Raw genomic sequence first — 11,238 nt, forward strand, 5'->3', positions numbered from 1 at the left:
CATCAACCCGGGAATGGATTAATAAACTGTGGCCTGTGTACACCACAGAATACTACTCGGCCATAAAAAGAGGGAGACTTTGCATCTTTTATATTAACCTGATGGAGTTGGAGAACATTCTCCTTAGTAAAGTACCTCAAGAATGGAAAAGGAAGCACCCCATGGACTCAACAATAATTTAAAACTTAGTAGATGAACAGCTACAAGCCTGAGCAAGAGAAAAACACAATTAAATTCAAGAATGGGGGAGAGAGAAAGAGGGATTTCCTAGTTGAGTCATCTTTTCTACTCTCCTGAAACATAGTCTCTTTAATTTTTGCTGTAAGTATATTTTGCAGTAAATAATCTTAGGATGTTAGTAGCAAAAAGTCATTCACTTTATAATGTAGTTATACTAATTAAATGTATGTAGGTAAAAGTATGTTACTTTTCTATATAAAAAAATGTAATCTGTGATATGGCTATAGTTCCCCTAATATTTGTAATAAAATTTTATGTACTTAGTTTTATCCTTCTCATAAAATAAGAATTAAAGAGATCTTTGTTATGCCTTTGAATTTTTAATTTGCACTGCTGTATTTTAAACCTAACTGTAGTCATTTTAAATAATTAAAGAGGCCAAAATGTAGCTGCAAGTAATTATGTGAAATGATTCTCAATTTAATTAATTTCTGAAGCATTCAGAATTGACCATAACGTTTCCAAGACCCTTAATTCTTTTAAATACGTTTATTAATAACATATGCTGAAACCCTGCATATTAAAGAAAACCTGCCCAGGACACGGGGTTACTGTGCACCTGTGCCCTGATCTATTTCCTTGCCCCTCAGCTGATTTTTGGACACAGACGCACAGCTGTGGAGTAAATGCTGTATTTCCAGTTGCTCGGGTTTTACTTTGCCTTTCAGTTTCTAAGAATTAAATAGTTCACAGAATAGCCCAGAGAAGGCAATGCAGTTAAACAAAACCAAGTTAAATGGTTTCCTTTTCATCTGCCAAATCGATAGCATTCCTATACTTTATAAAACTAGAGTAGAGGCAACACAACCAAAAAGAGGAAGGCTGACTCCGCTCACTGTGCAGTAAGTCAGATGGCCGTTTCAGAAGTTATAACACCGGCTCAGCGCCTGTGGCTCAAGCGGCTAAGGCGCCAGCCACATACACCTGAGCTGGCGGGTTCAAGCCCAGCCCAGGCCCACCAAACAACAATGACAGCTGCAACCAAAAAATAGCCCAGTGTTGTGGCGGGCGCCTGTGGTCCCAGCTACTCAGGAGGCTGAGGCCGGAGACTCGCTTGAGCCCGGGAGTTGGAGGTTGCTGTGAGCTGTGATACCACAGCACTCTACCCAGGATGACAGCTTAAGGCTCTGTCTCAAAAAAAAAAAAAAAAAGAAGTTAATAACGCAGTGCTCAGAACCCCCAGTGACCTGGGCTGTGTCGGACCTGTGACTTTTGGAGAGTGGAACCTTTTCTGAGGACCAGCTGCCTTATAGGCACTCGTGTCCCACCTCACAGGGTTATGCTCTTTGGATGTAAGATCTCATTAACCATTAACATCCTTTTCTAAACTTTTGCCATTTACTAGTAACCTGCTGAAATGTCCCCTTAATGTATCAATAGTTTATCTGTTTCTCTAAGAACAAAAAGAACTGCTGGGGCAAAACTTGCTCCACTTGGCTCCTACCTAGTGGATTTCTTCAGTTTTGACTGCGGGTTATAAATACCATGTTCTGTCGTCACGCTTTAGGATTTCTATGTACAACACACAAATCTATCACAAAGTGAATTTATTTGCTAACAAAAAGTATTTAAAAACTCAGTGGACTCTGAAGTACCCAATCACCAAACTCCTGAGTAAATGGATAATTTATCTAAAATAATCTCCATTTTTTACTTATTTACAGATTTTTATTTTTGAGACAGTGTCTTACTTTGTTGACTGGGCACAAGGGTAGTGGTGTGATCACAGTTCACTGCAACCTCAAACTCGGGGGACCATCGTCAGAAGTTACATTTTTTATGGAAAAGTAACACACTTTTACCCACATACATTTAATTAATATAAAACTCCTCCTGTCTTAGCCTCTTGAGTAGCTGGGATTATGAGCACACACCACCACAGGCAGCTAATTTTTCTGTTCATTGTAGAAATAGGGTCTTGCTATGTTGCTCAGGCTGGTCTTAAACTCTTGATCTGAAGCAACCCTCCCACTTTGGCCTCCCAAAGTGCTAGGATCAACGGTGTGAGCCACTATGATTGGCCTATAATAATCTTTAGTAGATAGTGCTACCTTTTCTTCTTTCTTGAAATATCTATAGTATGATATTGGTAAATGGTCCTTTAAAATTAAAACTTTGAGGCCAGGCATGGTGGCTCACGCCTCTAATCCTAGCACTCTGAGAGGCCCAGGCAAGTGGAATGCCTGAGCTCATAGGTTCAAGACCAGCCTGAGCCAGAGAGAGATCTCAGAGCCAGAGAGAGATCTCATCTCTAAAAATAGCTAGGCCTTGTGGTGGGCGCCTGTATTCCCAGCTACTTGGGAGGCTGAGGCAAGGGGATCACTTGAGCCCAAGAATTTGAGGTTGCTGTGAGCTGTGATGCCATAGCACTCTACCCAGGGTGACAGCTTGAGACCCTGTCTCAAAAAAACCCAAAAAACCAAGGTGACAGAGGGAGACTTGGTCTCAAAAAAATTAATTAATTAATTTAATTAAAATTGTGGATTAAAAGGAAAACTGAATCCCTTCTATATTTTTCTTTGTAATAAACAATGCTATTGCAAATTTGAATGGAAAACCACTTGTATATATTGCTATCAGGTTACAGTTATACTCTTGAGCTTAATTTAAGAGACATCATCCAGGGCCAGGTGCTGTGGCTCACGCCTGTAACCCCAGCACTCTGGGAGGTCGAGGCAGGTGGATTGCCTGAACTCAGGAGTTTGAGACCAGCCTGAGCAAGAGCGAGAGATTGTCTCTACTAAAAACAGAAAAACTAGCCAGACAATGTAATGGGCACCTGTAGTTCCAGCTACTTGGCAGGCTGAGGCAGGAGGATTGCTTGAACCCAACACTCTACACACGGCAATAGAGTAAGACTCTGTCTCAAAACAAACAAAAAAGCCCCCCAAATACAACATTATGGGATAAAAATTTATGGAAGATTGAGTTGTAATAATCAAAAAATAAACGTGGCTTAGCGCGTGTAGCTCAGTGGTTAGGGTACCAGTCACATGCACCAGGGCTGGTGGGTTCAAACCTGACCAGGGCCTGCTAAACAAGGACAACTACAACAAAAAAATAGCCAGGCAGCTCGATGCCTGTGGCTCAAGCAGCTAGGGTGCCAGCCACATACACGAGAGCCGGTGGGTTTGAATCCAACCTAGCCCTGCCAAATAACAATGACAACTACAAAAAATAGTTGAGCACTATGGTGGGCGCTTGTAGTCCCAGCTACTTGGGAGGCTGAGGCAAGAGAATCACTTAAGCCCGGGAGTTAGAGGTTGCTGTGAGCTGTGATGCCACACTGTACTTCCCAGGGCTACTGCTTAAGGCTCTGTCTCAAAAAAAAAAGGGGGGGCAGCGCCTATGGCTCAGTGGGTAGGGCATGGGCCCCATATACCAAGGGTGGTGGGTTCAAACCTGGCCCTGGCTGAACTGCAACAAAAAAATAGCCAGGCGTTGTGGCAGGTACCTGTAGTCCCAGCTCCTCGGGAGGCTGGAGGCAAGAGAATGGCCTAAGCCTAGGAGTTGGAGGTTGCTGTGAGCTATGTGATGCCACGGCACTCTACCGAGGGCAACATAGTAAAACTCGATCTCAAAAAAAAATGCATTTTTGAAAGCTTTAAAAAGAAAGCTCAGAATTAGCTGGCAGTCAAGAAATGCAGTTCTATGAACCTTTCTGTCCCTTGGTCACTGGTGTGTTATGGGACAATGAACAGGCCCCTCACAGAGTTGGTGGGGGGCCAGCTAAGATAACCCACATAGAATAGAGTATCATGCCTGGTAAGCAATGAAGGAATGGCAGGTGGGTTTGGGGGCGGTGGTTTGAGGCAGAGTATCACTTTGTTGCCCTTGGTAGAGTGCCGTGGTGTCACAGCTCACAGCAACCTCAAACTCTTGGGCTCAAGTGATTCTCTTGAAAGGAGAGAATCTACCTCAGCTTCCTAAGTAGTTGGAACTACAGGTTCCCCCCACAAGGCCCAGCTAGTTTTTAGACATGGGGTCTTGTAGGGGACGCCAAGAGTCAGATGACCTCTGAGCAAGATGATCTGCAGCTGAGAGGTGGACCCTCGGACCATTCGTCTGTAGGAGTTCCCTGTGGAAGAAGAGCCCGAGCCTTCAGCACGTAGTCATTTGTTAATTACTCCCCTCACCTGTGTTGTACAGGCTCAATAAAAGGCTAGTGCAGAGGCTGCTCGGGGCTACCCAGCTAAGAAGGGCTAGCCCGCCTCCCACTAGCTTGTACTTCTAATCCGCCTCATGCCTGGTTCCTTCCTGCAGTGATCGAGACCAGGGCCACAGGGGCCCAAGGGGCTACAACAGGGTCTCGCTCTTGCTCAGGCTCTAGTTCAGGCAATCTACCCCTTTGGCCTCCCAGGGTGCTGGGATTACAGGCGTGAGCCGCTGCACCACAAGATACTGCTGATCTTCCCTGCGAGACATGAATTTGAAGAACCATTGCACTATGTGAAGTGACACTGGAGAAGTGATACACAAATTAGTTTTCAAGGAAAGAAGAGAGCAGAGGCACTAAGCTTTGGATGGAAAACTATGTTAAGAGTGGGAAGATATTTATCTTTATCTTGTCTTTTTGCAGAACAAAGGAAAGAAAATTTAGTCTAACCAGATAGAAATAGGCTGGACACATTAAAAAAAATTAAGCCCCAAAGCAAAAGCTGTCACAGGCAGAACAGAGAAAGAAATCCTCACGAATGAACTCTACACAATTCACTGAAGGTTAAGGTCAAGGTGAGCACAGAGCAGACACTCAGGAACAGGAGAAGCACCTTGTTTGCGTATGGTACAGCATACACGGCCTCACTGCCACCTCCCTCTTCCTTCTGGGCACTGACATCCTCCACCTCCTTGCAGCAGGATGATGGCTGAGATTCACTGTCCTCTTCTTCCCCACTGCCCCGCGTTTCAAAGGATGGCAAGGAAGTTCTTCTCTCCTCACTTTGCCCATTTGGTCTGTGGTAGAAGATGAAAGAGTGAAACAATAAGCCCTTTATCACTCGGCACTGACATTTACACATGCATTAAGTGTACTGCCTGCAAGCCCCCACCATAAATATACAACGTACTACAAAATACATGGAAGCCAAAAGATTAAATCACCTATCTCATCTCTTTGCACACTCAGCACTTTTAATTTTTTTTACTACTTATTACTGATAAACATACAACTTGTCTTAGTAATAAATTTTTTTTGAGACAAGGTCTTGCTCTGTTGCCCTGGGTTAGAGTACAGAAGCATCATCATAACTCACTGCAACCCTGAACCCCTAGGCTCAAGTAATCCTCTTGCCTCAGCCTCCTGAACAGCTGGGATTACAGGTACACACCACTGTGTCTAGCTAACATTTTTTTTTCTTCTTCTTAAGACAGAGTCTCACTCTGCTGCCCTGGCATCATAGCTCACAACAACCTCAAACTCTCAGGTTCAAGTGATCCTCCTGCCTCAGTCTCTCAAGTAGCTGGGACTACAAGCAGTCAACATGATGCCCGGCTGGGTTTTCTATTTTTAGTAGAGACAGGATCTCTTTCTTGCTCAGGCTGATCTCAAAGTCCTGAGCTCAGACGATCCACCAGCCTTGGCCTCCCAGAGTGATGAGATTACAGGCCTGAGTCACCGTGCTCGGCCTCTTTTTATTTTTTATAGAGGCAAAGTCTCGGCTCGGCGCCTGTAGCTCAACCGGCTAAGGCACCAGCCACGTACACCTAAGGTGGTGGGTTTGAATCCAGCCCGGGCCCGTCAAGCAACAATGACGGCTGCAACCAAAAAAATAGCCGGGCGTTGTGGCAGGTGCCTGTGGTCCCAGCTACTTGGGAGGCAGAGGCAGGAGACTCGCTTGAGCCCAGGAGTTGGAGGTTGCTGTGAGCTGTGATGCCACGGCACTCTACCCAGGGGGACAGCTTGAGGCTCCTGTCTCAAAAAAAAAAAAAAAAAAAAAGAGACAAAGTCTCACTGTGTTGCCCAGATCTCAGACTCCTGGTCTCAAGTGACCCTCCTGCCTCAGCCTTCCAAAGTGCTTGGATGACAGGCATGAGTCCCCATGCTCAGCATTAATAAGTTTTCACAATCAACATCTGAAAAGGTGGGAATCACAGGGCATAGTGGCTCATGACTGTAATGCTAGTGCTTTGGGAGGCTCAAGTGAGAGGATCCCTTGAGGCTAGCCTGGGGAACCAGAGAGAGCCCATCTCTATAGAAAAAGAAAAATAGACAAATAAATGTTAGGAGTTAAGCAGATATATTATATCCTCCCAGTTCACTATTGAACATGATCCTGTAACGAACATCTATGCACACATGACCTCGTCTGTACTTAGGGTCATTCAAGGGTATGCACACTTGCCGTCTGTGAGCACACTGCCCTAAGTCTCCACACGAACCATTTCTCAAGCCTGCAACTGCACTGGTAACCATCTTCTAAACCTTCCCAAAACAATTTAAGTCCCGAGGTCTAAATTTGTAGCTCTTACTGACACTGAAGGTTTTCCTCAAGCTCTCCCTTCAACTGTCTCTTCCCGAGACAGGGTTTGAGCTGACGCAGGGATGGGGGTCAGGAAACCCTGACCCTGGGAGGATATAATATATCTGCTTAACTCCTAACATTTATTTGTCTATTTTTCTTTTTCTATAGAGATGGGCTCTCTCTGGTTCCCCAGGCTAGCCTCAAGGGATCCTCTCACTTCAGCCTCCCAAATCACTAGCATTACAGTCATGAGCCACTATGCTCTGTGATTCCCACCTTTTCAAATGTTGAAATGTTTCCTGACCCCCATCCCTGCCTTAGCTCAAATCCAGCTCAAGGAAAAAAGGAAAAGCTGTTACAGAAGAAAGAAAAGGTTACACCACAGGTGGCAAAGAAGGTGAAACTGGTGTTAACGTCCAGAGAGACAGGTGAGAAGTGATGAGGGACAGCTCACATTGTCTGCAGCAGAGCAGCCGACTCAGGGCTGAAAGCAACACTGAATTCACTGGCTCTGGGCTGCCAGCAAAGTGACCAGTAGCTTGACAAGATGCACTCTGGAGAAACTCTGGACAGTGTCCCCTTGACCTGTGCAGGTACGTACATGTGTACAGACTGGGCTGCCCCTACCCTGAGAGGAAGCAGAACCAGCCACGCGGTCCCTACCGAAGCTGCAGCTCCGAGGAGATGGCGTAGGGATCGATGAAGCTGTCCTTTTCAATGGAGGTCGTGTTACTCTCAGCCCGGGATCTCTGGCGAGGCTGAGGGATGGCTACGGTGCGCCCAGTTAAGGTTGTGGATAAAATGACTGCAGCCAGAGCAGACCTACGGACAGAAACATCCCATGCAGACAATGAACCATGAACATTCAAGCTGAAGGCCGAACAACAAGATACATGTGATGGTCAAGGCTGACCTCCAGCCCACAGTGTTCACTGAGTATCTACTGATGATCAAGGGTGACCCCAGTCCAGTGTTCACTGAGTATCTACTGATGATCAAGGTCGATCTCCAGTCCCCAGTGTTCACTGAGTATCTACTGATGATCAAGGTTGACCTCCAGTCCAATGTACACTGAGTGTCTACTGATGATCAAGGTTGACCTCCAGTCCAATGTACACTGAGTATCTACTGATGGTTGATCTCCAGTCTACAGTGTTCACTGAGTATCTACTGATGATCAAGGTTGACCTCCAGTCCAGTGTTCACTGAGTGTCTACTGATGATCAAGGTTGACCTCCAATCCAGTGTTCACTGACTGTCTACTGACCCCACACCTATGGTCCATCACATTCCTTCAGGGATATTCATTTGATTCTCACATCAACTGTATGACCAAGGATTAGTGTCATCCCACTTTTTATAGAAATTATCTAACTCATAAAGATGTCCTAGTTTATAAGGGATGGAACCAAATCTCTAGTCTAAGCAGGCATACCCAGAATCCTATATTTAAGTAGGCTATGGCCCAGACTAGAGTGGAGCAGTGTTGGTCTAGCTCACAGCAACCTCCAACTCCTGGGTTCAAGCAATCCTCCTGCTCAGCTGGGACTAGAGGTGTGGACTAGAGGTGTGTGTCATAATACCCAGTTAATTTTTTCTATTTTTGGTAGAGACAGATTCTTGCTCTTGCTCAGGCTGGTCTCAAACTCCTGAAAGCAATCCACCCACCCTGGCTTCCCAGCGTGCTGGGACTATAGGTGTGAGCCATGCTACCTCGCCTCTAGTAGTTTTCTTATTAAAATGAAAGATCAAAATAGAGAAAAAAGGAGATATAAAAAGGTATTGAAAGGTATTTTTATTTTTTATTTTATTTTATTTTATTTTTTTTTTTTTTTGGCCAGGGCTGGGTTTGAACCCCCCATCTCTGGCATATGAGGTCAGCGCCCTACTCTTTGAGCCACAGGCACCGCCCTTATTTTTATTTTTGAGAAAGAGTCTCACTTCCTTGCCCTCAGTAGAGTGCCATGACATCATAGCTCACAGCAACCTCAAGCTCTTGGGTTCGAGTGATCCCCTTGCCTCAGCCTCCCAAGTACCTGGGATTACAGGCATGAACCACCATGCCCAGCCAGAACATTATACTTCAAAGGTAAGAAAAAAAGTCTAGAAATGTAATAAATTTGCCAAAGTTGATTAAAGATTACAATCCAGAAAGGTATTTTTTAAATACAGGAGACAACAGGTAGAGATTGTCTAAGAATTCTAGTTTGCCTGCCATGAAATAACACATTTTAGGTTATTTTTCTACTTGTAATGGAATATAAGGTAACTGTCTAGACCCTAGTGGGGCTGCACAAACATTTAAGTCCCAGTGACAGAGCGCAGGCATGGCTCACACAAACACTTTAGAGCTAGACAGAACCACATCTCACCACAGCGATGTCACCATTCAGCAGCCAGCCTAGGTATTAACACTCGGGCCTCAAGTACCCAAAACAGAGATGGGTACTCTTACAGGGTCCCTGGGAGGAAAAAATCAAACAATGCGTCTTAAGCATTTACCAGAGAACCTGGCACAAAGGAAACATGAATAAATGGCTATTTATTTTTAAGAGATGGGGTCTCCCTTCGTTGCCTAGGCTGGTCTTGAACTCCTGGCTTCCTGCAGTCACCCGTGCTAGCATTACAGGTGTGAGCCACTGTACCTGGACAATAAGTGCCTATCCTTGTTATCAAGATTATCCTGAAAGGAAAAACAAACACTAAAATATTAGAGGGTGTTTTTATCAGGAGCCACATACCACCCTACCAGCAGAGGACACTCAAAGGAGGCCCCACCCTGAAAGAGATAAGCTGCATTCACTGTCACGTCAAGTCAGTGTATTTTATGGATTAAAAAGAAGCTAAAATTCTTCTGTACTAAAACCTTCGAAGGCACAGGCAGTACTTTCAAGTATACCTGGAAATACAAGACAGGAGGGGAATCCCAGGCCCTGACAGTGGTCATACTTCCCCTTTCTTTCCATAAAGCAGGTAATCAACAGGCAGAATTACGGTTAATAAGAAATGTAATGTGCACAGCTCAAAATTCCCTGTAAAGCACTATTAGCCTAGACACCTGGGCTTTAATGCTTTATATTTTGAAAATGCTAACTGAATTCAGTCACAAAATACAAGCCCTTCATATGCCTTGAAAGGGACAGAACCCAAGCGAATGCATTATCCGTCAGAGAAACCACATTCAGTGCCTCCTTATGGAACCATGGTAAATATTTCAAAGGTCGTGACTGGGGTCCTACTGGCGACTTTCTGGCCAGTTTCTACAGTTTGACAAATAGTGCTTGGAGGCTGAGCACAGGGGTGGCCTCAGCGCCTGCTCATCTGAGACTCACCGTGGCCTCTCTGGAGATGGGTTGGGGCTGCGGGGTGGAGGTGTGCGGGGCACAGCTGGCTTCGGAGCAATGCTGGCCGCAGGGAGAAAACCATGGATGATGTGTTTCTGCACAAATGAAACCAACACAGGTCACTGAGATGGAGGGGAATCCCCTGGGTCTTATCACCACCACCACCCTGGGCCTATGTGGGGACAGCTGCTCTGGCCACCCCAGATCCAGTCCCTCTAGAAGCCCCATTTCTCCTCTGTCAGCCCAAACCCACCTTGGCCAGATGAGCTCACCCACCCAGGGCCCACTGTCACAGCTGCCCACTGAAGGGCCCTCTTGTGCTTCCCTTCTCAGGGCAGTTTTCCTGATTGACTGCGGAGTCCCCCTGCAGCCCCTCCACTGTCCCACAACACTGCCCCACTGAGGTCTCACAAGCTTTCCCCAACAAAGCCAGGCAACTGTCAGAGAAGCAGGTGATTTTTTTTATTATCAACCCCAGAACTCCACCCTGAGCACTCTGCCTCACGTCTGGAAGGGGCTTAGTAAAGATTCCAGGTGGCTTATCTCAAAGGTACAGTGTAACAAAAACCAGCTCCCTCACGCCATGAAAGCGGAGAACCCTGCTTTGGGTAGGTGGGAGCCTCAGGGAAGTCTCTGAGTCTGGCCCAGTCTCCATTTTCTGGGTACTGGCCATTCATTCACACCTGCTAGAGCCAAAACACCACAAGACCAATGAGAAATTGTGTCCTCATCTTTGGAGGCAAGGTACAGAGACAAACACGCACCAGTCATCACAGAGCTCAGAAGAGTCGAGGGAAGGAAAATACAAAGTGCTGAGGTGGCCCCAGGACGGAAGGGCTCCCTCCGGTCTAGGCCAGCATGGGGGCCTCAAATGTTCTCTGTACAGAAAACCACAGAGGCATCTGGACTGGGTTTTCAAAGACCGCCACTGCTCCCACATTGGCAACATCATGGAAAAGCTTTCCAGGCCAGCATTCTCCCTCTCCTTCCTCTCCGTCCTCGGGATGTCAGGCCATTCTCTCTCCCAACCCCTTCCCCTCTCTCACTCACTGCTCTCTGCTCTTTCTCATCTCTCCCCCATCTTCCCCTCTCTCACTCACTGCTCTCTGCTCTTCCTCATCTCTCCCCCATATTCCTCTCTCTCACTCCCCACTCTCTTCCTCATCTCTCCCCCCATCTTCCCCTCTCTCTCT

At 46.1% G+C, this 11,238-nt stretch overlaps 1 protein-coding gene across 1 annotated transcript in view; it reads right to left on the reverse strand.

The window, feature by feature from the left end:
• Window positions 1–11,238, reverse strand: part of CEP89 (centrosomal protein 89) — a 68,083-nt gene that overhangs the window by 46,561 nt on the left and 10,284 nt on the right. The window contains 3 exon segments of the mRNA XM_023518356.1: window positions 5,010–5,193; window positions 7,365–7,523; window positions 10,034–10,140. Coding sequence (XP_023374124.1) covers window positions 5,010–5,193; window positions 7,365–7,523; window positions 10,034–10,140 — 450 coding nt within the window.

This window comes from Otolemur garnettii, unplaced genomic scaffold (genome assembly GCF_000181295.1).
Source record: "Otolemur garnettii isolate 467f Iridium unplaced genomic scaffold, OtoGar3 scaffold00135, whole genome shotgun sequence".
NCBI classification, from domain to species: Eukaryota; Metazoa; Chordata; class Mammalia; order Primates; family Galagidae; genus Otolemur; species Otolemur garnettii.